The 26,816-nt window shown below is 35.6% G+C and overlaps 1 protein-coding gene across 1 annotated transcript; it reads right to left on the reverse strand.

The window, feature by feature from the left end:
- Window positions 1-11,276: 11,276 nt before the first annotated feature.
- On the reverse strand, window positions 11,277-12,272 carry LOC134283422 (uncharacterized protein K02A2.6-like). The gene has a single exon (XM_062765867.1). It carries the CDS (start codon window positions 12,270-12,272, stop codon window positions 11,277-11,279), a length of 996 nt encoding a protein of 331 aa, XP_062621851.1.
- Between the last annotated feature and the right edge of the window lie 14,544 nt (window positions 12,273-26,816).

The raw sequence follows: 26,816 nt of genomic DNA on the forward strand, positions 1-26,816 counted from the left end.
TTGAATAAAATAGACAAGATTCTCAAATACACAAAGACCAGACATACGTGCGTATTTTTGTCAAACCTTTCATCAGCCTTCAGAGTTTATAGACGATCAATGTACTTTTTGAGGGCCATGAGATTTGCAGTGGTTCTGGAGCATTTTGCTTTGGAGTTAATAAGTGGCTAATTTTAAATCGCAGGCTCAAATCCCAATGAGTAACGTTGAGAACGGTCCTTCAAAGGGGACCATAAAACTTGTGTCGCAGAAGATGCTGGTTCAAAAAAAAAATCCCCCACTGCTTAATGGCAAAAAAAGTGCTGAGTATATCTAAATTTGGAGCAATGGTGAAATGTTTAAATGTAGTCCTAACAAATCTCGAAGGAATTAAAAGTTAAGAAAAACTTCAAGGGCCAAATTCAATACAAATACACTGTATGTATCAGGAAGCTGAATCATGATTTCAAAACTATTTGGAAAGAGTATTTTAACAATAATTAATTGAATCAAACCTAAGCCGTTCTGATAAAAACTGATTTTGATGAAATTGTATTTTATAAAACTTGGTAAACAATAAAAATAATTTTTGAATCATATTATTTAAAAAATCTTTTCAGTCGGTGCGATTTATTTGAGTCGGTCGCGTTAGGGGAAACAAAGGTATTTTTTATTTTGGCCTCACGGTATGAATTCTATTTCAGCATGATTGTCATTTTCAATTTGAGGGACTCTCACATAAAGTCCTTTTACTGTTCCATATCAGGAAAAAGGTCATGAGCTGAAACATGCAATTGGGGAAAAAGGTACATATATCCTAAACCATAACTTCAGTATCATTCTGTATACATGTACAGCTAAATTAAATACCGTATAAGTGGAAATTTTAGCGAGAGGCAAATTTTACGATTTGTCCTTTAAAACTGGTAATTTATTTTTAGCGAGATGCTATTTTAGGGACTTTAAAATGCACATTTAAGAAACTAATACAAATAAAACGCAATTAATTTTTAGCAATATTTAATTTTAGCCATCTCAACACCCTTGCTTATAATGCCAAAATTAAATCCTCGCTAAAAATTCTACTTATACGGTATGTAGCACAATATTGTTCTCTTTGTAAACTGACAACTGAGTAGTCAGGAAACCTATGATTTCTCAATATTTCAGGGATTTATTCTTTGTTTTTGTGTAGTACCCTTAAAAAATACATATTTCTCAAATTTTAATTGATAGGCTTTTTGTGATAAGGGATACATGACCTAACCCATTGATTCTTCATATAATATGTCAATAACAAGAGTTCCACTCATCTTATTAAATTAATAAATTTACATTTTTTGCGTTTTGAGGTTAAAGGTCATGTATGAACTGTTTATTTATTAGTAAGGTTGTGCTTTTTTTTTTTAGTTTTATTTATCATGGTATTGTGAATTCTGATAACACGAAGCCGTTGAAAATATTCATACTTATGCATGGCACTGAAAAAAATACTTTTTTTTCTTTTAGGAAAAGCATTAGGAAAATGCCTGCATGGGGAGAAAAGTTTTGAACTCTGAAAAGGGAGGTGTGACAAAAACATTTTGACAGTTGTTGATTTCCACTAAAACCAATATCAATAAAAAAGAGGACATAAAATAGTTTTATGTTGATTCACAACTTTAAATTCAACAATGAACAGTTGGTTTTATTATAAAACATGTCACATACAAAAAAAAAAACATATTTGTGAAATGTACTATGTCTTTGATATGTATGTAATTTGCAGGATAGGATGTGGGCAACATATACTGCCAAGAATCTTGTTGATTTTGTTTTTATGTTTGTAAAAAATAATGTTTTGTATTGTAATAAACAAAGTTAAAGTCAGCTTTTTCTTAATATGTTTATTAATTATGATGTTTACATTTCCGCAACTTATCAATTTGGAAGGAAAACTTATTCATAATTTGAATAAGGCTTCATTCACTGGAATGGAAAACGGAAATTATTAACTTTTGTGGTTATTAAATATGGTATTTAATTAAATTTAAGGTTTGTAATTATCAGATTGTGGTTATTAAAGATGGTATTTAATTAAATTTAAGGTCTGTAATTATCAGATTTAATATATCCTAAATACTGTCTTTAATGGTTGTAAATATTAACTTTACTTTTTTGTAAAGTCAAGACAATGTGGGACATTACATCATATTTAAGTGCATGTAAAGTTAATGTAAAGGTTACCTTTTCCAACTTTGACTTTTTTCAGAAAAGCCAATTAAAGGCATTGTAAATAATAAATTTACATTATCTTTACTTGTTTTGTAAAGCCAAATTTTCACGCAGTGAGGGGTAAGGGTGCAAGTATTGTTATTGGAACAAAAATTTTGAAAATAATAATATGACTTGCCTAGGCTTTTGAATTGGATAAGGAAAACTTATCTTAGCTTTTGAATGATAACAGATTATCACTCTCTCCCCCTTCCTCTTGTCAAGATCAGTTTTCATATGCTTTTAATATACAGTCAAACCTTAATATTTAGAACTATTGTAGACTGATCCAAGTTTAACTTTGAGATATATGATGATTCCAAATAACCAGGGCACATTAACTTAACAGAAGATGACACTGCCCAAGTATTTCAACATATCCATAGTATATCAATATTCAAAATAACCAAGTTTATCTGTAAATTTTGTGATTTCAAAGTCAGTGTTCTTTGGTCACATTTAACCTGGAAGATTAATTGTTTAAGCCATTGCTGTTATATATCTGCCACACTGACTTATAGTTTTGAAACCCGAAACAAAATTCTCCAGGAAAAAATGTTCATTTTAGACAAAAATTTGACAATTATCCAAGAAAAAATGAACAAGTACATATTGTTGCTCACTGAATTCTTTTTTTCTAACTGTAACCTCAAATGCGTCGCAAATGAACACTCGTCCCTATAGAATTTTGTCCTGATTGCTAATTTTTTTTTATATTGAATTCTTATTCGGGTGTAATTTCATATAATATAATTGTCCAATCACAACTTCTTGTATGCATTTAAGATATTGATTTCTGATATAGATAGCTCTCACTGATGCATGATAATATTTAAAAAATATTTAATTCCCATCTATCAGATGGTCATCTAATTATAGAAGTTGCGAATGGCTCATATTCTTGATATTAACATGATTTCAATTTTAATTAACATACATGATTTGCAACTTATGGCTTCACTATATTCAGGTTTTTACTCTATCTTAAAATGAGGAAGGTATTTTTGTTGTTGTTACAAATACCATTTCATGTACAAAGACTGTTATTGGCAGTTAATTATGGGAAATCACTCTTGGAAAGAATTAATTACATTTTCTCCTCTAAGAGTTATCTTTCTTGTTTACTTTCAAATGTGGTGTGTTTAATTTATTCCATTCATAAAATCTTCATTCTGAATATATATTAAAGTATAGTTTCTCAAGGATACGTATTGTGTATAGCCAAGAATAAAATAAAAACAAAGGATTCAGTCTTCTTTTCTTTCCTTTAATACATAATAATCTAATTGACAATGTTAAGAGGGCGGTTAAAATTTATGCGGGGTTGAATAGTCCTGTCACCCATACCAAAGGGCAAGGTGTTGTTTGACGCAAAGTTTATTCAGACAACTTGAAAACTTGGCCACGTTATTGCACCTATAGATAAACTGGGACATTTTCAGTGTGTGAAGTGCTTTGAAAGATTGTAATTCTGTTCGGATATACTACTTAAAGTATGGATAACTATTACGTATTAGATTTATACAGATGTATGGTTATAGGAGTTGCTTCGAGGACTGTCCCCGTGTTCATGAACTGTGAAGAAGTTCTCGTGAGGTAAAGTCGGCCTTTTTGTTACAGCAATTGAGATAAATGATCAGGATCTTTTAACAATGACACCAAAAACTAATTAATTTATATGATTTCAATTTTTTCCTGACTTGAAGACCTACGGAATATAACTCAGCCAGAAGTTGCAAACGACAGTGATAAACACTGTCGACAGATAGTTTTCGTCAATACCTTCAATGATTTTGCCACTTGTCGGCTCCTCTTTTTCTGTCTCGGCATTGTTCGTTAATCAAAATTGTGTGTGAAGTTGTATATATAATAAAAAATATGTATATAAATATAAGTAAAAAGAAACCGGATATCGTCTGTTGAAAGTAAACGCATGCGTAAATAACGACAACGTGCGCTGCGTTGAACGTCAGTGACGTCACCGACGGAAGGCTCTGGAAACTAACGAATACGTAAAAATAATATATGATCCCCTTCCGAAGTGGCGGTCATTTTGACAATGTTAAATCCCCGTAGACTTTAAATTTGCCGCCGTGTGTATACACTGGTTGACCTCGAGGGTTCGGATAAACGGAGGAAGGTTGAAAAAAATGATCTATCTATCGGACCTAGGTTGAAATCCAAGGTATTTATATATTTTGAGATATTATGCGAGAAGTGGTTACAGTAACTTGGTGGGACAGACTTTAAATAAAACAACTTGTGAAGTTTCAACAATTTATTATGACAACTTTTAATAAACATGCAATAAATCGAACAATCATGTAATACCTGATTCAGGTGCGAAAGGTGTCAACCCTAGTCGATGAGTAGATACACTACTGACAATAAAAAGCTTTGTTATGATTTAAATAGCCAAAAGAATAAAAGAAGTGAAAGTGACCAATAGACACTTTTCATGCTTGACGGATAATTTATCACCGATAGCCAAAATATCTCTCTCGATAGAACTGTATTAATCCGAATACCAAAAGCCAAAAGTGAAATCTACTTCACTCCTCGCCCCAAATTTTAGAAAATGTTTACATTTGCTAATAAATATCTACTCAAGACACCTACCATATGAATTATAACATCTTTATAAAAAAAATCAACAAATATATTCAAAAATAAATTTTAACAATTAATAAATGATAACAACATTAAAGTATAGAGAATACTTATAAATATACAATAAATATACTAATAGCAAAAATATATACAGACACGTGCAAAAAGTATTCGGTCAAAATGGCGGCGTGTTTACACTGACGACGGTGGTATGAAAAAAAATCTACGAGCTAAAATGTCAATGAAAATGTTTTAAAAACTAAAAAGTAAATTACTTACGATTTAATACTTCGTAAGGTGTTCTTTGAGTCTGATTACATTTAGAATCCGCTTTGGAATGGAGCCATACAAGCTTTTAATGTAAGCAGGCGTGATACTTGTCCATATGCGCCGAATTTCCTCGATCAAATTGTCTCTCGATTTTATTGCAGCAGTGCGTGACTGAAGTTTTCTTTTTATGTGTAACCAAACATTCTCTATTATATTCATGTCCAGCTTAAACAGTTAATTCGATTTCTAGCTACATACTCTTGAGTTGATCTGGTTCGGTGGACAGGTGCGTTGTCATCCTGAAAATAATAGCCGTTTTGAGGGAAATGTCTTGCGAGAACAGGCCATAGGTTTTCCTCTAGGATATCTTGGTATTTAGCAGCATTGATATTTCCTTCTACTGGCGTCATTGTTCCAACACCCTCCCTGCAAATGCACCCCCATATCATGACTTCGTATTTCGCTTGAGACGTCCTCTGTTGAACAAGGTCCGGTCTCCATCCTTCGTCCTTTTTTCTCCAAATCCTAATTCTTTCATCATGTCCCATTATAATTTTACTCTCATCTGAAAAAATCACACGTTTCCAGTCCTCTACTGACCATCGTCGCTTCCCCCTACACCAAGCAAGCCGCTTCTTACGATTCACTTCTTTAATAACAAGTTTCTTCTTAGAAACACTTCTCCGGTAGTTATGTTTGTGCAAATTATGCTGCACTGTCCTTTCATTTACTGGTTCTGGTCTTTCCTCGTTAAATTTTGCCGTTATATCCGAAAGTGAACATCTACGATTTGTTTTCACAATCCTCTCTAACTTCCGATAGTCCCGGGACCCGATTTTTGGAGGTCGGCCGCTTCTGGGTTTATTTTCAACAGATCCCGTGTCAGAAAATTTTCGACAAACGTCTATGACAGTTGATTTAGGTTATTGTAACATTTTACTTATCTTTCTCCGAGAATAACCTTTTTGCATTAACTCCACGATGATGTTTTTAACATCTGACCCCATTACTTTTCCTTTCCGACACATCTTTTTCACTCTTGCTATATTTGCCCTAAATTTGTAAACAACAGACGAAAACATTGTCACGTGATTTATCATGTGACTAAATTCTCTAAATTTATACAAATCTACTTCCTGTGCTGCGATATGAAGAGGGCAAGGTCATTTTCTTTTTTTATACCATTGAAAGTGTAAACACGCCGCCATTTTTGACCGAATACATTTTGCACGTGACTGTATGTACAAAAATATAATTTGACATATACAATAAAGACTTTCCACCTGTAAAGAGGGTTTACTTATATTGTTCTTGAATTAAGACTTAAATTTCGAAATTTTCTGCTGTGAAATTGCATGTAATTGAAAGTTTTTCTCGCTTTGGATAGTAGTTTTTCTTTAGCCTCAGCTCGGCATTGCCATTCTCGTCGAATTCTACAACTTCGTCTCTGGGATTCGTGTTACATCCCTCCTCTGGTAATATGTTTCTACAGTTCACTCTGTTTTCCGCGATTTGTTGCTCCCTCTTCCTTTTCTCTGCAATTTTTCTGTCAGTAATGCTGGGTTGTTTATCAAAATTCCTCTAGTAGATAGGTGGTAGGATATCTCCAGGACTTTGGTATTGTGAATTCCTTATATTTACACGTGTAGCCTTAGCTGCCATCTCTTTACTTGCTGCAACATACAGATGTTGGTCTCTTTGTAAATGTTGTGTGAGAAAATATAATTTCTCGTATCTGTGAAGACATAAGCTACATTCCAACACTTCATGGAATTCTTTATGAAATTTCTGCCAGTGTCGCATATATTTTCGAAGAGTGGGATAAATACACGGATCACAGCCGTTCACTTAACAAGGCCATGCCTTGGGAAGGCCAGTGCGTTCTGCAGTAGTTTTGATGGAACTTGATCAATTCATCCTCCTTAACATGTAAATCATCGACTTCCATGATACTGAAAAAATATATAGATAATAATAAAGGGGTTATTGTTTAATATCAATAAAATGATACATATGTAAATCTTTGTTACATTAAGTAACAGTTAAAGTAATCATAGAATATTCCTACAAATGCAAACAATAACTCGAAGTTTTACGTTCTCTTGAACTAAAATTCTCCAAGTCTACTGATATGTACAACACTTTATGAGGGACTATATATATCTCTAGGCTTAATGGGTCTTCCACAACGAGTTCTGCGGAGAGAGAAATCAGATGTTGGGTTTACACATGAGAAATCCCTATTATCTAAAGACAATTCAGTCTCTGGTTCTGAGCTAATTTGTGTATCTGATAGTAACCAATTTTCAGGAAAATTTCTGCCTCTACATGATTTGAGATGGTCAACATGAACTACTAATGATGGCGATGTTTCATTTTTCTGAATCTTGTATGTTATGTCTGTTTTTTCCAAAATGAGATAAGGTCCCGTCCATCCCAAGCCTAGTTCTTGTCCTGCACTAGGGGGATATCTCCAAACCCAATTTCCAGGAGTGAATTGTCTGGTTTTAGCATTAATATCATGATCTAATTTTTGTCTTTGGAGAGCAGACTGAAGATGGGTATGTGCAAAATTGAAAGCATTTCTCATAGTATTCTTTAGCCATTCTATGTACAAAATAGGACATTTATCATCTGGAGAACTAGGAGGCAAACCCATCATAATGTCAATAGGAAGGGACAATTCTCGACCCATCATTAAAAGATTTGGGCTACAGTTTGTACTTTTGTGCACTGTCGTACGATAACCCATCATAACATAAGGCAAATGGTCGTCCCAATCATCACGATTCTCGTTAACAAAAGCTGAGAGCATATCTTGCAAAGTTCTGTTAAACCTCTCTATCATACCATCGGATTGGGGGTGATAGGTTGTGGTTCTATTTTTTTTCTACCCCAAGATTTGTACAAAGAGCTGTGAATAACAAAGACTCAAATTCCCGGCCTTGATCTGTATGTATTACCCGTGGTACTCCAAATCTACTGAAAAAAATCAATGAAGAGTTTATCTGCGACTGTATACGCAGTATGATTTGGTAAAGCATAAGCCTCTTTCCACTTAGTGAAATAATTACCAACAAGCATAATATATTCATTGCCATTTGAGGTTGCTGGAAGGGGACCCATAATATCTATTGCCATTCTTTCTAAGGGATACCCAAATTTGCTAGATTGAAGTTCAGATGTACCTACTCCAGGACCAGGTTTTTGTCTTGCGCATTGATCGCATTGTGAGCACCATATTTGAACATCAGCATTCAAACCAACCCAGTAATATCTATGTTTGACAGATGAGATTGTTTTATCTCGACCGAGATGTCCAGCAGTTCTGTAGTTATGTAATTGTTCTAAAATATTTTGTCTTAATTCAAAAGGAACTACAAATTGATATTTATTATCGCCAGTATTGTTGAAATTTACGCGATACAATATTCCGTCTTTAGTTCCAAAGTGTCCCACATACTAAATAAAATTTTAGTTTCAGTATTTGAATTCGACAGTACAGAACAATTGGGTTTTTCTGTGTATTCTGTTTTTAAGTCAATGATGGGCTTTAAAGATGGATCATTTGTTTGCAAGTTTTTTATTTCAATTGTTGATAACGATTCCATCCATAAACTATGATTACTCTCAGTGCTCTCAGTACTTTCGGTACTTTGATTTATTAAAATTGGATTTAATCGGGCACTGGAATGTTTTGAACAATCAGGACAATTTTGGAAGGGGCATTTGCGTATTGGAATACGCGATAAGGCATCTGCATTTGTATGTTTTACACCTTTTCTATGCTCTATTTTGAAATCATAGGTCTCAAGTATGCGCAACCATCGTGCAAGAATTCCTATTGGATCTTTGAAATTTTTAATCCAAGTCAAGGACGAATGATCTGAACTTACAGTAAAATGTCAACCCCATAAATAATGATTGAAATGTTTCACAAAATAGACGACAGCTAAAAGTTCGCGCTATGTGGTGCAGTAACGCTTTTCTGCTTGGTTTAGCGTTTTACTAGCATAGCTAATGACACGTTCTTGACCTTTCTGAAATTGAGATAAAACGGCGCCAATACCATTTGCACTCGCATCTGTGTCTAAAATTAAATGATCTCAAAGTGTTGGAAAAGTCAAAATTGGTGCATTAATAAGCAAATATTTTAATTCTTGGAAAGATTGAGCATTTTGCAGTCCAGTTAAATGTTTTATTTTTCCTAGTCAACTGAGTCATTGGACTCGCTATTTCACTAAAATGTGGAATGAAACGCCGATTAATATCCCGCCAGGCCTTAAAAAAAACTTTGAATGTCTTAAACGTTTTCAGGTTCTGGCCTATTTTTGACCGGTTTGACATTTTCATCTAGCACATGTACGCCATCTTTTGATACTGTATGACCTAAATATGAAACTTGGGTTTGAAATAAAACACATTTTTGGGGTTTAAGTGTTACGTTGGACGCTCTCAACCTGTAAAAATTCCAAAGAATTTTCAAATGTTTACCCAAAACATATTACATCGTCAAGATAACACAAACATCGATCTATTTTCATACCTTTCAAAACAATATCCATCATTCTAGAGAATGTAGCGGGGGCATTGCAAAGACCGAAGGGCATGACGTTAAATTGGAAAAGGCCCTTATGTGTTAGGAATGCTGTTTTTGCTTTGTCTTGCTCAGAAACTTTACATTGCCAGTATCCTGATGCTAAATCTAACTTACAAAACCATTGCGAGCCTGCTAATAAATCGAGTGTATTATCGATACGAGGCAATGGGAATGCGTCTTTACGTGTTACTTTATTTAGTTGACGATAGTCAATACAAAAGCGAGTACTCCCGTCTTTTTTCTTCACTAAACAAACAGGCGCAGCCCTTGGACTCTGACTATCCTCGATTATTTTTCCCTCAAGCATTTTACTTAATTCAGTTTGTCTCAGAGCTATAGTAACTCGACGTTAGGGACGTTTTATAGGTTTTGAATCACCTGTGTCGATTGTGTATTTGTTTGACCAAAATTTCAATCTTGACACAAAAATATCTAGGAATTCAATGAGTACTTGTTTGAGTTTATTTGCCTGAGAATTATTTAGATTTTCCGAAGACCTTTCGTAAAGTTCTTGGAGATGTTTAGGTAGAACTGAATTATCTAATGTCTGAATTTGTTCAAAATTCGACTTTTCTTCAATACAATCTACGGTACTAAAACTAGCAACCAACATATCTCTACTCTGTGTCGTGTTTTTTCTGTAAGTATTGATAACACTCATACAAACTTTGCCATTTTTTGGATTCACCAAAGACTTTGCCATTAGTAGACCTCTACTTTATAATATAGGAAATGGTTCTACAAGACCAACATTCTCTCCTATCTCATTCTCAATCTCAACCTCTATCAACAATTCGGATTTCGCAGGAACACAAACATCGCTCTTCATTTTCACTCTTGTGCAATATGTAGCACCCTCTCTGAACAATTTAATCTCTTGTCCATCTAAAATCAAACACTCGTCTTTGATATTTAATTCTGATTTCGAACTGGTCAAGAAATCTATACCCAATATTCCCTCTAAACCAGATTCTAACTTTGCAACGTACACATTTTGAGAAACAAAATTTTTCCAATCTTGAAATTCAATAGTAGTTGCCCAATCACATTCAAGCAGCTTCCATCTGCTGTAGTGAGATCTATAGTCTCTCGTGATATCAAAGACTTGTCTAATTTTAGTCCCTTGATGATTTTTTTCTGAGATTATGCTAACAGAGGCACCCGTATCTACCAACATTTTCACAGGAACTTTATCTACAAAAATCTTCACAAAAAGACGCGATCGAATAGAGTTCATTTTCAAATTAGGCCATTTTATCCCTTCATTTTTTAAGTTTTGTTCATGCTCTGGTGTGGCTGGACTTTCGGCCTCAAGACCAGCCCTTAATGTAAAGTTATAACCAACAAATATGGCGTTCAATACTTTATCTCAAGATAGATCAGGGCCGCTTACAACATATACAAAACTTGCAGTGCTTATATCATTGAGAATACACAAAATTAAATGTGATAACATTACATCTCCCCTTTTTAGAGATTTTTTTTTCTTTCTGAAAAAAATCATAAGAACTTAAGCATGAATTAAAGTCAATTCACTAGAACATTGAATTAAGTAATTAACAGTTTATGAACAAATAAAGTCCTCAAGATATTTAGGTCGTCTCACTGTACGCTGTGGTCTCGGTTCTTGACGCGGAGCGGTCAACGAATCTGATTGGCTCGGTTGCGGCTGAGGCGGCTTATCCAACATCGATTCGGTGCATTTGTCATCTGGGACAACCGATGGCAAGGTAGTTTCACCAGTTTTGAGCAGCTGTCTGCGGTTTCTGCGATAAAGCTTGTTATCACCTGTGCGCACTACATAAGATCGGTCCGAATGTTCCTGATCTACTACAGCAGGTTCCCAGTGTTTTGAATCTTTCTGTACACGTATTATTTCACCTCTGTTGATGCTTGGCAACGTTGAAGACTGGCGATCATAATAGTGTTTTTGTTTCTCTTGGCGTGCGACAAGTTTCGGCTTGCAGGATTCAACAACTTTAGGATTCAACATGTCCGATGTTATTGGTATCTTCGTACGCAACTGTCTATTCATGAGTAGCTGGGATGGTGAAAGTCCTACTCCATCAATCGGTGATGCTCGGTAGTTCATAAGACTTGTATAGATGTCAGATCCAGATTCATCAGCTTTCCTGAGCAGATTCTTTACAGTCTGAACACACCTCTCCGCCTGTCCATTTGATTGTGGGTATCTGGGACTTGAGGTGTTATGAATGAAATCCCAATCGGTAGCGAACTTCTTGAATGCGTAACTCGAGAACTGAGGTCCGTTGTCCGTGAATAGTTCCGTCGGAATGCCATGACGAGCAAACACAGATTTAAATGCAGTGATTGTTTGTGAACTGGATGTTGTAGGCATTCGGACTATTTCCGGATATTTGGAATAGTAATCGACACACAAAAGGTATTCCGAACCTTTGAACTGAAACATATCAGCTGCGACTTTGGCCCATGGACGCGAGGGAATCTCCTGAGGAATCAATGGTTCCTTACAATTAGAATTCCTGTACTTGTTACACACTGCACATTGTCCAATAAAGTTTTCAATATCCTGGTTCATCTTTGGCCAAAATAGTATTTCTCGTGCTCGTGTCTGTGTTTTTACTATGCCTAGGTGGGCTTCTGTAGCTTATTCAACATCTCGGTTTTCAAGCTGATCGGTACCATTAGTCGTTGGCCTTTGTACAAGAGTCCATCTATGGCTGTTATTTCATCACGGTAATTCCAGTATTGAATGATATTCACCGGAACACTCGACCGTTCAACTGGCCAACCAACCAATACCGTATTCTTCAGCGTCTGTAATGTCTCATCTGCAGCAGTTGCCTCTTTGAGCTGTTGCAGTTTTTTCCGGGGACACAGGAAGTTGTGCCTCAATCGAATTTACATCTATCTCATCATCAACGAGAATCTCGGGAGTCTCTTTCAGGTAAGACCGACTCAATGCATCTGAGATATGCATCTCTTTACCTGGTACATACACTAGCTTGAGATCGTAGCGCTGTAGCTTCATAAGCATTCGCTGAAGTCTCGGAGTCGCTCGGTAAAGTGGCTTGTTGTAGATTGCGACGAGGGGTTTATGATCTGTTTCCACAGTCACACTTCGCCCATAAATGTAGTGATGAAACTTCTCGCATCCATACTACACTATCGCTAACATCTCACGTTCAATCTGAGCATACCGCTTCTGTGTCTCTGTTAGCGCACGCGATCCATATGCTACAGGATGCCCATCCTGGAGAAGTACTACTCCTAGACCTTTCGAGCTTGCGTCGCCTGAAATGGTTACTGGCTTGCGTACGTCGTATATACTTAGTACCGGTGAGCTGGAAACTAACTGTTTCAGTCTGCTGAAGCTCTCCTGCTGAGGCGAATCCCAGTGCCATTCTACATCTTGTTGTAGAAGCGTACGAAGTGGAGCTGTCACGTCAGACAAGTTCGGTATGAATTTCGCTACATACTGAACAACACCTAACACCCGTTTCACTCCTGATACATCTGTTGGTGAAGGCATATCCACTATCGCTCGAACTTTCTCAGGATCTACTTTGATACCACTGTCCGTAATCAAGTGTCCTACGTACCTCACTTCTGGTACACGGAACTCCACCTTACTCTTATTTAACTTAAAGTTCATTTCGCGACACCGTTGTAACATCTGTTGTACACGGGAATCATGTTCCGCAGTGGTCTCACCCCACACTAAGATGTCGTCGACAATGCATTCCACGCCCTTCAAGTCAGAAAACATCTCCTGTACCCGTTTCGAGAATACTTCTGGCGCGGAGCTTATTCCAAAAGGCAAACGTAAGTACCTATACCGTCCAAACGGGGTATTGAATGTCAATAACTTAGAACTTGGCTCATCAAGTTTGATATGCCAGAAACCATGGGTGGCATCAAACTTCGAAAACACTTTAGCTTGTGGCAGCTGTTCGATCACTTCTTCAACTGTTTGTAAGTGGTAGTGCTCTCTCTTGATCGCATGGTTCAAATCCTTTGGATCGATGCAAAGTCTTATCTTGTTTGGTTTGCGCACAGTAACTAGACTATGTACCCAGTCAGTTGGTTCATCTTGCTTCGTGATAACCCCTAGTGTTTCCATTCTCTCAAGTTCTGTTTTTACTTTGTCACGTATCGCTGCAGGAACTTTTCGTGGTGGATGTATGACCGGAGTAATGGTTTCATCAATGTTGATGTGGTGTTTCCCAGGGAGCTCACCTAGTCCTTTGAAAACATCCTCATAGGTTTTCAGTACATCCTCCTTTGTCAACTGTTTTTCAACAGAATGTACTCGCACAATAGATCCAATCTCCGAACAAGCATTTTTGCCAAGTATTGCCTGTGCCTTTGTATTGACGATGAAAAATGGTAAGTCATATTTTCGGCCACGCACAGAACATTCCAGAATCTTTGTTCCCTTCGGTGTTATCTCGGCTCCACCATATGTGACTAATCTGACCTTCGTGTGTGTGAGCTGCTGATCATTTAGGTCTAATTGATCAAAAACATGTTTAGGAAGAATGTTCGCTTGAGCACCAGTGTCCAGTTTGAAGTTTACTTTGTGGTCATTAATTGTCAATGTCTCGATCCAATCACTCTTTTCTTGATCCACTGTGTTAATCTGTAAGGTTCCAATGAAAAGTTCTGTATCCACATCTGAGTCACTGTCATGTGGTACTCCTACAGTGTGAATCTTCTTTGCACTTGTCGATTGTTTTGACAAACAATATTTCGCAAAATGATTCTTCTTCTGACAACGGTGACAAATTTTTCCGTATGCAGGACAGTCACCAGTCATATGTTTTCTTCCACAATTGCGACATGGCTTACCTCCAGTACTGTCAGGCCTTTGATTTTCAGTTCTTTGTTTATCATGTTTTGTGTTCTTTTGTGAGCTGAGTTTCCGACCACTATTTGACTTACGTATGGCTGCTATGGACAGTTCCTCAGATCCTTTCAGAGATTTCAACTGTTTTGTACTCATTTCTTGAGCTCGGCACACATCGATTGCTTTGCTCAGTGTCAAATCAGTTTCTCTTAATAAACGTGCACGACATGCTTCATCATGAATACCACACACTATTCTGTCTTTGATTAATCCGTTCGTTAAATGTTCGAATTCACAAGGCTGCGCTTTATTTTTCAAATCTGTCACATAATTGTCTATGGGCTCGTCCTGGCCCTGATTCCTCGTGAAAAACACATGTCTAATGTATGTCAAGTTCTTACGAGGCTCACAGTACTCTTTAAACTTAGTTTTCAATATATCTATCTTTTCCGTATCCTCGCCTTCGAGACCGAAAGAATTATAAACACGGCGTGCTTCGATGCCGGCCACGTGCAAGAAAGTAGATACCTGTATTTTCTCGGCTTTCTCTGCAATTCCTGTTGCTGTTAGATAAAGCTCAAAACCTTGTATCCACTCCTTCCAGTTCTCCGCAAGATTTCCTTCCATCGAAAGATGGTCTGGAGGCTTTAGTTGCTCCATTAATCCTTGCGTTGTACGGTTTTAGCTTCTGACACCATGTAAAGTTATAACCAACAAATATGGCGTTCAATACTTTATCTCAAGATAGATCAGGGCCGCTTACAACATATACAAAACTTGCAGTGCTTATATCATTGAGAATACACAAAATTAAATGTGATAACATTACACTTAATAGTTTTCCGGTATGGGAACATTAAATCCCGACGCTCGAATGTGCTTGCGGATTCGAACCCGCGACGTAAGGATTGAATCCTTACTTCGCGACTCTAGAGCAGACGCTCTAACCACTGCGCCACGCGGGCGACTCCAGTTCATAGACGAAAAAATTCTAAGAACCATCCATATTTCTAAACTTGTGACATGATATAAAATCTTTCTCAAAGATACAATTTGTTTGTATCATCTGTCCTTAAATGCAGAATGGCTGGGGGGGGGGATTCGTAATATAATAATGATATTGTTTTCAGCACTATTTATTTTTTTTTTCTTATCGGGGGTGGAGGATGTCTGTTTAACAAAAATCAAATTGCATAGCATTTAAGTGGGAAGGGGGGATAATTGGCATACGTAATTGGACAGTTTCCCTTATGCCTAGCAGAAACATATCACGTATGCTTTATGTATATTTGAGTGATTTTAATTATTTACCTACCTAAGTATATCTCACGGTTCCAGGCAATATTGCATTTTTTTCGTAGTGAATATAACAATGTACATGTACATCGAAAGGTTAACTGAACTTTTGGATTGTATATACAGCTTTCAGGAATAACGTGCATCCTAAATTCCCAAACACCGATTGGAATTTGAAAATAAAACTGCGGTGTTCATCAAATTCATTTAATCTGGTTCCCGCAGACTCAACAGCCTTCTAAAACTAGTTCCCTAGCGGAAATGATTACTGTCAACTCGTACATAAAATGTCAAGATTTCGAGACAGTAAAAACGCGATATCTGAAGAAATAATTCAACAATGGACCTGAAAATGAATAGGCTTCATCATCTTATACTACTACACAAGTATGTAAACGCTGAGGGCGGTAAATGCAGAAGTTCTCTGTCAATCTTGCCCACAAATGATTATTGTCAACTCGTACGTAACATTTCAGGAATTCGAGGCATTAAAAACACGATATCTGAAGAAACATTTCTACAATGAACTTGAAAATGAATAGGCTTCGTCCTTTTATACTGCCACACAAGTATGTAAACGTTGAGAATTGTTAATGCAAAGGTTTTCTGTCAATCTTGCCCACAAGGTGTAGCGAACACACTAACATATACACATTGGTGATGCTATATCCCCTCCGCAACTAGTTGCGCGAGGGGATAATAAGTACCAGAACTACCTAAATATAGCTATAAAATGTCAAAATTAGAAAATGTTCCAATGCTCCTGGCACTTGTATAACCACTGCTACAAATGCTCCTAGCACAAGTAGAACCAATGCTCCTGACACTTATAGAAGCCCAGCTACCACTGATCCAGGCACTAGTATAAGAACTGCTACTTATGTTCCAGATACTAGTAGAAGAGATGCTACTGATGGTTCAGACACAAGTAACACATGCGCACCTACCTCAGGAATTAATACTAGTGTACAAATAATGATAATGGAAGAAAGTGGTGCATGTTCTTCTTTGAGCAATGCTGATCAAAATTCATCAGAACTCGATGATATGCCAGGTTATTTTTTTTTATAAAGTATTGCATAGTGCAAACAAAAGGGTTGTTTCAATATCATTGTACTTTGTCATTCCATTGTACACATATCACATGTAAATATAGGTTATTGAAATAACGCAATGACAATGAAGTCTGCAGGATTGATAGAATTTAATTAGCCTCTCCGTTTCTCCGTCTCTCTATCTGTCTTAGCATTTTTGTATGGGAAATAAATTGCAAAAGACATTGTACTTATACAAAGATTAATGATCATAATGTGTCAAAGCTTTGAGCAAAGTGTATTCGACAAGTTCAGGGCAAGTGGCTGAGAAAAGTTAAGTAAATGTATCATAGTATGGTCTAGAGTTTTTTGAAAAAGAGAAAAATTCGAAGTATATAATTCACATAAAAGAATTCTAACAGATGTATCGTTATCTTGATTTATTAAGTCATTTATGTATAAAATTTAAAGGTTTGGTCATAATAAAAATATTCCTAGATTCTCATCCCCGCCCGCCCCGATTTTATACCCCCGCCTCGATTTTTTTTGTTTTTGTTTTTCTTCTACTTAATTCTGATCGGGATCGGTATATATCTACCATTCTACTTTCGTTTTTAAAACCACGAAAGTCGATATGAATTTGACAGCTGACAAGATGGTAATTGCTGTAATACATGCGTATATATTTTGAACAAGGGTTATGAATTGAAAAAGTTTGGTGATAATGTGAAGTAAGAGAAAATTGAACCTTTACTATGACTATTATTCAGGTATTGTAGATAAAATTACACCGACTGACCAGGTCAATAAAAGATCTGCAAAACTGATAAAATAAAAGCCGCCCGTCCGCCTCGATTTTTCAAAAAAATTTGGATGAGAATCTAGCAATTTATTTTGTTTTAAGCATCTAGCTTTGAAGTAAAGGAAAGGGAAAAAAAACACCCTAAGATTTTTGCGTACTTTTACATTTCAGTGAGCATTCCTGGTCAAAAAACGATTCAAGAGATCTGCAAGATCTGGTTTGAATTCAGTGATACATGTAAGGATGTAAAATGTATTCACTTTGAATAGTAAGATTAAGTCAATTCCTGTTCCAAAGACGATTTCTGCTGAAAAAAAGATTAACTAACTTAAGATGAAGACTCGTTAGAGTTTCTCTGATCAAGTTTGTCTAAAGTTTTCATGAACTTTTCACACTTTAGATTTTTCTTTACATAAACACTGGACCTGAATTTCAACCAAACTTTCAACAAAGCATCTTTATAAAAATGAAGTGTCGCACTCCCTTCCAAGGGGGACATTAATTAGAGGAAGGAGAAACATTCAGTCCTTAAAGGAAACGTATGGTTTGCAAAAATGTTTTTCAAATTTCAAAGGTTGAATGGTCTGATAAATATTCCACCTGGTATTTTTATCTGATAATAGTTCGTTAGGTAGAAAACACTTTGTATATATAGATAAATAAAAGCTACTGGGGGCCGCCATTCTGAAAGATAAAGTTACCGTTCTTTACTATATTTCCCACAATTCCATCTGTTTATGACATATGACAGGCAATTCCGCCTCTGAAACTTAAAGTGACAGAAAACAGGTCATGTCTGAATGCAAAAGTTATCAATATGAGCCGGAGTTTAATGAAGAGGAATTATTGGCAGCTTCAGCTGATAGCTCTGGTGATTTGGGAATAAATGAAAGAGGTGATAATACCAACTGATGCACGTGTGGACTTTTTGACATTCTTCCAAGTAAAAAAAAATGTGCATGTTGTAAGGAAATTGAGCATTATGCGGAAAATTATATTTCATCGCTATGTCGATGTATTTCACAGCATAGTGACTTTGACATGGTGTGTCTAAATAGAGTAGTTCTTGAAACAACATAGCTGCTGAATGAGGGAAGATAGTTCTGTGTGTTTCGACTCTAGAGGTAAACTCTCTGCTGGTGTTACAAGGGGGAGTGGTTGATTTCTTTGTTCCTGTACACTTGTACTTGGAGTATTCAGGAATTGTTCCAGAATGTCACTATTTGAGAGTTCCAAGTTGGGATTGTTGTCACTCACTGTACCTGTTATGGGTTGCTGTTGTGTAGGTAAGATGTCGCCACTTGACGTCTAGGAATTTGTATTTGTTGTGGGAATCAGATCATTTGAATCAAGTAATTTATTGTCACAATTTGGGGCAGCGACGTCTTCAGGAGAAAGTTCTGACTTTTCCTCGTCAGGTAATTGTGATAAAGTTATGTTGTTGTTGGTAGATGCCGAAGCTCCTGTATATTGATCGCTTTTGTCACTGTTGGTTGTTGAAGCTCGCTGTTGTTGTTGCCCTATTTCTTCATCCTTGGCTTTTTGGCCTCTCGTTTTGATTAAATAGTTTTGCAGTCTGTTTTCTTTTATCTGTATGTCGACCGGATCTCACACCACTTTATCACTGGGTTATTTGACACTCATTAAGGATACACCAAAGGCTATTTTCAAGAATTTTGTCAATTTTGAGATTTTTTGCTAAGAAAACAATGCTAATCACTGCTTTACAATGCATGGAAAATTCCTTCTGATTATTAAATGGTTTTTTAATTATTTAACAATAATCAAACATAAACACTAACACATGTGAATGCGCCGTTACTGAAGCTTCTGATTTGGTCAGTAACTGCCTGCTTCTGAAAGGAGCAATAAATCACTGTGACCACTTGGGGAATTCTTCACTAGCCACACAGAGGTTATCTGTAATTAAACTGCAGGGACTCTAGATTTAGGGAAGGAGATCTAACAGGTCACTAATGACCAAGAAATAGGAGGTGGAGCTTAGCTCTTGCCATTTTGCCGGGAAATCTTTCTGATTCAGAATTGAACCTATTTTACTTAATTGAAAGCACCTAAATAAAGAATAGAACCTCCCATTCTTGTGAATATGCATAGAAAATATTGATAAGTGACAGGTATCCAAGGCTGAATCTCCAAGGTGTCATATATTTCTAGCTTTGGCAGACTTTGTTGTGTAATGGGTTTTTACCCTCTACTGTAAAGTAAGATCAGACAGTTGGTGGTATTATTTCAAAGGATTCAGCTCCTTTATTTATTGACCAATTTCTCTGAAAACTGGCCAGAGTGTGTCTCAAATGTGTGTTCACAAAACCGTATCTCAGATTTTAGATATCTTGCTCAGTTCTCGAATTATTGGGGAGAATGAATAAGTGGGCTAATAAATTGGTAAAATTGAAAGACAAATGGATGTAACTTTTGAATAGGAAAATTTATCAAAAATCTGAGATACGGTTTTAAAGTTCAATCATTCGTCTACATTGAGGCAAAAGTTTGACTTTGAGAGGTGGAATACAAAAAAGGTGATTTATAAAATTTAAATGCACTAATATTTACATTAAAATATGAATAATTTTTTAATAAGATAAAATTGAACATTTTATTTAAGATCAATGAATAGTAAATTCAACAAGCTTTCAAATGATATATACTTTTAATATGTTATCTTTGTTAATGAAAGAATTACAAGCAAATTAAATTTTGCCCTTTGGAAACCTTTGGTGTATCCTTAAATTATATAGCTGGGAGTCTTAGATGACTTCGCTATATCTGTAAATTCAAAATATACCCGTGTTCGTACTAAACTAGTTCTGCTGTAATTTGGTATATAAGCGTTATGCTTAACATAGCAAACAAGACCAATGAAAGAAATATACATGTTCTTTATACAAATAAAATTTTATGGATCTATACAATATTTAGTGTAAAGTTTGCTGAAATACTAGCTAGCAAGGAATATATAAGTACAAATTTGTACTTTATATTGTTCTCTTCAAAATATACATGCATATTGTCTTCTAGCTGACAACTGTGGAAAATTATTATTGAAGAAAAAAGATTAAGAATAAATTGTTTTCCACTAACTAGTACATGTACAATGTATTTTACATAAAATAAAAATAAAAAATGTGAATGTACCTGATATATATGTTACAAATGATCTAATTAAAAATACATGTCTGTTCTAAAATTCAGTTTTTACCATAAACAATTTAATTAATATTTCCACATGCTTATTTTCAAAAACTGTTCAATTAATTCTATCAAGTTGGCATCAATTTACAGACAGCAACAAATCTAATACGTTTTTAACATTATTGACATGCAATTCTTTAAAGGTATATATGGTGTTCCTATACTGATAGTTATTTTTGATAGGAATCGGTGGCCATAATTGTTTAACTTTCAAATGCTCCTATAATAAAATCTATCTGATTAAATAAATAGTCCAGTATTTTATTGTCCTAAAACTCTCAATCAATTGTCTCCATTGTTATTGTTGTCAATCAAAAAATAGAAAATTCTAAATTTTTAATGAAATGAATAGCACGTAACACCATATATATATCTTTAAAAATCAAATTTACCTTTTTTAATCATCTAGGGAAATACATCTGGGCATGTAGGAGTAGGGTTGATGTTAACAGCCCCAACACTCCTAGACTGCAACATTCTATTGCTCTTTACAGAGCATATATCTAGAAATGTTTTGTCAAGATTTGACTTTTGACAATTTATCACTCTGCCATGATATAGGATGAGTGATAAATCCCCCATCGCATTCTTCATCACAAGACATAAACTCCATCTTCAGTATGCTCCTCACCTGGGCCCTTCCTCATTTTGTTTTCTGAAGAAAATCGAAATAAAATGTTATTTACAGGCATATATTACTGTACATCTAATTAAGTGGTTTCCCTGGCTTAAGTCAGAAACAATAATCAAAAATGATATACCAATGTGTTCTACTGTTCACCGTAGTCTAGTGGTAGAGCGTTCGCTTCGTGATCGGGAGGCCGAAATTTTTGGGTTGAATTTTTTTTGGGGGGGGGGGGGGAGACTGAGGTGGAACACCCCCCCCCCCCCCCCCCCCCCTGGGAAAAAAAAATCTGGATCCGCGCCTGTGTTATACACATCATATGCAAATAATAGAAATAATAAATTTAAAACAGGTAATTGTGTTACCTACATTTGTTTGGTTCACAAACAGGGGTTTCATTCACTCTGACCCTTTTCCTTGACTGCAGCTGGTTACTAGTAGTCGGTGTAGAAGAAGCACTGCTGGCTCTCGAACTGTCATCATTTCTCTATATCAAAACATTAAAGTGAAAGTAGATTTTCGGAACCTCTTTAGAATTTTTAATATGCCAAAATTTGCAGCCTTTCACCGGCAATGGTGACGTCTCCATATTAGTGAAATATTCTGGAGAGAGACGTTAAACAGTATACAATCAATCAATCATACACACCAAAGATGCTGTGGCACTTCAGGCTTTTCAGGGACTGAATTACTTGGGGATGGAGTACTGTTATTGACACGCTTGCACTGGAAACAGTAAATATAGCCTTGTTTAAAAAAATCCAATACGTTTTCAAATGTTAAACTTAGCAGCACCCCCACCCCCCAAATAAGATGTTGCTTTAAATAAAACTTACTTTGGATTTAACTTTCTCAAACTCCCTCTCCAGGCTTTCCAACTTTATTTTAAGGAATGAAATCGTGTTGCAGCATTCATGGCAGTAACTACCGTTATACAATGTATTGAAAGCACTAGAAACTTATCTCACTCTGCTGACTCCCATATTTATAATTATAGGTACTGATATTATTTGCTACAATTCAATTAAGATTAAATCAGGTTCATTCAAAATTTAAATAATTTTGAGTTCTTTAAATATTGTATTTCATTAATGTGTTTCAATACAAACCTGGCATCTAAACTGCTGATGTGTTACGTGTGTAGGAATCAGGGATAACTGCTGCATTACTGGCAGCTCTTGGACTTTCTGCTGAAAAGTTTCCATCTCCATGATCTCCACCAGTCCTTACTTCAATGAACAAAAAATTTTGTAATGCTGACTTCTATGTTATCCCATCATTTTCCACTACTTAATTAAAGAGATTCAATATATCACATGTATAGCGTTTCTCTATATATCTATAATACCCAGTGATGGCGGAATAGAGAACACACTATGAGTTAACGATATTTATTAGTGCCCGCAGTTATAACATATACAATACAATAATGGCGGAGCTGACAGAGACACGTCTGTTCTCTGCAGCATGTGACAAGATAAGAGCTCCAGGAGCTGTACACGTCACAACAGGTGCTGTGACGTATACCCTGTGATCGGAGGTAGCAGGGCAACTCGTGCCCAGTACCTCCAGGACCACCACATTCCTCCCCATTTTGAAAAAAAAGCGTCCCTGTCCGTAATATAAATACAATGGGACAAACTATAATGTACATAAACATTCACAATTAAAACTTAGCGGGGCCTAACATATAAAAAATCAAGAACATACAGTGGCTGGAACTTTATTGTTAAACCTGTTACACGAACGATCTTTCACGTTCACGATTCTACACGTTACACGATCTTACACGATTGTTAACGCAAACGCACGATTCTTCATTCAAAATAGTTCAAAATATTTAGGATTCAATATTTTCAGTTATTAGTTCGTTCTACATTCTATTATGTAAATCGCGCTTTTTCATTTTATTTGGATTTTAATTAATAAATTAAGAAAAACAAACAAGGGAAATGCTTATTAAGGTCTTCCGTTTCCAACGGAAGACCTTCTACTGATTCTGTTGGTCAAGATTATTATTCTTTTTTTTTCTTCTACTTTCTAGACGCCAACTTTTAGGCCTCGTATCTCACTTATTTATCAACGGATTTCGCTCAAATTTTCAGACATTATAGACATCATTAAACTCTATCAAAGTGCTATCTAACATTTCAAAAATTCACTTCCGCTTTTGAGTTATTCCCCTTTAAACGAAAATTTATAGGCTTTCGTTTCCGGATAAAGGCTCAGAGATCACATAGGCTGGAGCAGAAATTTTACTGATTTTGGGTAACAGAAGGATTGAAGTTGTGCACATCGGTTTTTGTTTTTCGATTTCTGTATTCACAATGGCGCTATATAGGGGTCAAAAATTAGAACGCCTAAAAGAGCGAAAATTTACACATATTTTCCTTTTTATCTTGAAAACTAAAAATATTTTGTTAAGACATGTAGAACAAAAGTTGTGCATAATTTCAAGGGCTTTCATGTAATACTATTCAAAAGGGGCTGGCCCCTATAATCAGGGCTCTATGGAACTTGAAAGTTTTTGCTTTATAACTCAAAAACGGTAAATATTTCGATCTAGATCTTGCGAACAAAATTGCTCTTTTACACCTTTTTGATCTGATGAAAATGCTGTTTTGTTCGATTATGCCGGGAATATTGCGTAATAACCCGGTAGAAAGCAGGCAAGGTAAACAGGTAGCGTTTTTCGGATTACATTCACCTTGTTTGTTTACAATTATATAACACGCCTCCCTCGATAGCGCGGGGCAAAGTCGGTCACCGGGAATCAATCGGCGGGTAATCCAGCGACCCACAGTTATACACAAATAAAAACACAGAATGGTTAAATTCATTCTTTTAATATGTAAAATTGTACCTTAATACTATCTCTGTCCTATAAAAAATTTTGTTCGAGTCTTACGTATTATAGGAAAGAAAGCTCGGCAGTTCTCATCTTGCTATTGAAGGAAAACTCTGTAGTCTTTATGCGCAGAATTGAAGTAAACTTGCCGTAAGTAATAAATATTTTACAATGCTGTATCACATCTCTTTTTTAAATTAGGTTTTAAACGTGTTCTTTGGTTCCCGTTCAGAGTATTCAATGGCATCATTTTCCTTTTATTAATCAAGATGTTTCCAAGAGAAACAGTTTTAGAAAAAAGCTTTTCTTCGTTAAAGAATGAACACAAACAATATGAACGAAAACGATACACGCCCGGATCTCATAAAAAGAACTTTTAAAGAGTCAAATAATACAAAAATTATTTACTGCGCAATTTTCACATTCACCTGGAACCCAGAATTTAAGTGTGTTGACCATTGCTGCGTAATCTTACGATTACGCGCATCCAAGAAAATCTTAAGCGACACGCCGCGGCGAACCATTTACCCCGCAGTCATAGGCAAAATAATTGGTGTATTAAAACCATTTTACAATAAATGGAAAATTATTATTGTCGGATATTTGAGATTAATATGTTCATATAATGTTGGCTTATCTTCGTTTTAAATTTGATCGTGATACATCTAAAACAGCTATCTTGGTTTTGTGTTTGTTTACAATTACGCGACCAACCAATCCTTCCGTCGCTTGTTGACATTAATTTACACAGCGTGGTCGAATGTTAAATCTTATTTTACAAACTTACGGAAAACATTATTTTCAAAATTATTTTAAAATATCTTAGGTTTGACTTTAGAACAAAACGCTGGGGTATTTATTTTACATGTTACATTAATCAGTCTTCAATTTTTATAGTTCGTTAGCTCCATGAGTAATTTTACTTTTCGTTTTGAGGATTCATAGCGTAAGGACTGGCGATCTGCGGTTACTTTACTTCAACCAATATTGATTTAAAAAGGCACAATCTTAATTAACGCTTTTAACACACAAATAAATCCGTTTTCAACACAAATTTTCCCACACATATTTTTTTTGTTCATCACAGATTTTTACCATGGCTATTTCAGTTTTAAATTTTAAAGAAAATCTTCCGAATCATAAGGATCTATTCAGAATTTTACTCATTAATGAAATGAACTAAACATCGATAAGTATCTCTGGCACGTTTAAACTTCATAAGTGACTTCTGTGCTGCACAATGCCTATTTATATTACACGTTGAATAGTCAAGTTGAAAAAATAATTCAAAATTTTAAAGTAATGAATTTTATTTGTTTTATAATTTATTCAAAACCTGTAAATGATTAGTATAGTGTGCTAACCTTTTATTTTTGTTCCGTGATTTTAAAAATATCAGTAGCAGGTTATACAATGTACATGTAAGTAGTACATGATATAAACCCGCATCGCATGTACAGAATCGAAAATTTAAGAACTTATATATAACAATCTACAGCTACTGAATATCACAAACTTATCATGTAATTACACACTTTTATGACCTAATTTAAACTATTAAAATCATAACTGGCACCATAGTTAAACATTAATTGTCTTATAATCGGCACTTAGTGCCTTTGAGCAGGGAGGGATCTTTTTGTGCCAGCACCTAAAGCGACACAGGACCTTGTTTTATACGGTCTCATCGGAAAGACAAGTCCCCACGTCCCACAGTGGGATTCGAACCACGACGTAAGGATCAACTCCTTACTTCGTTACTATAGAACAGACGCTCTCATCACTGCGCTATGCGGGCGACCTTTGGGATATAAAATGAAAACAATGAAGAAAACGGTTAGTAAAAAGTAAGAAGGGGTCGTTTTAAAGTATCATTCTTACGAACTTCAGGGCAAGAATGAGAAACCATATTTACAAAAGCTTCCTGATATAAAAAAAGATTACTTTTTTCAAATCATGACTAGAGTTTTCCATTGCAAAGTGATTGTGTATTTTAGGGGGTAGTGTGGATGGAATGGGAATTAAACGGTCTGTTTAACTGTCCATATGTCTGTCTGCCCCTTAAAGTTTTTCCCAGAAGGTCAGGCTATAACATAAAGAAACCAGAAGCTTGTACTCGATACAAAGATTTCAAGTGATCCTAGGATGTGTCATTGTATTTATATATTCAAGGCAATATTACTGCAAATTCAAGGTCACTGGAGAAAGAATTAATGTTTTGTTGCATCATTTATATGTAATCGAGAATATCTGTAAGCTCATACTTGATACAGAGATTGCTTGTGACAAAAAGTTTTTTTTTTACGATTTTGACTCAGAAAACAGTATTTTTTTCATTCTGACTATATATATTTGTTTAAGTCCATATACTTGATACAAGTTGCTTATAGTCCGCCGGTTTTCAAATGACTTAGAATAAGGTCATTTTAGCAAATTTAGGGCCAATGACAGAAAA

Source organism: Saccostrea cucullata, unplaced genomic scaffold (genome assembly GCF_032062105.1).
Source record: "Saccostrea cucullata isolate Sc308-1 unplaced genomic scaffold, CSIRO_AGI_Scuc_v1 ctg1397, whole genome shotgun sequence".
Classification (NCBI taxonomy): domain Eukaryota; kingdom Metazoa; phylum Mollusca; class Bivalvia; order Ostreida; family Ostreidae; genus Saccostrea; species Saccostrea cuccullata.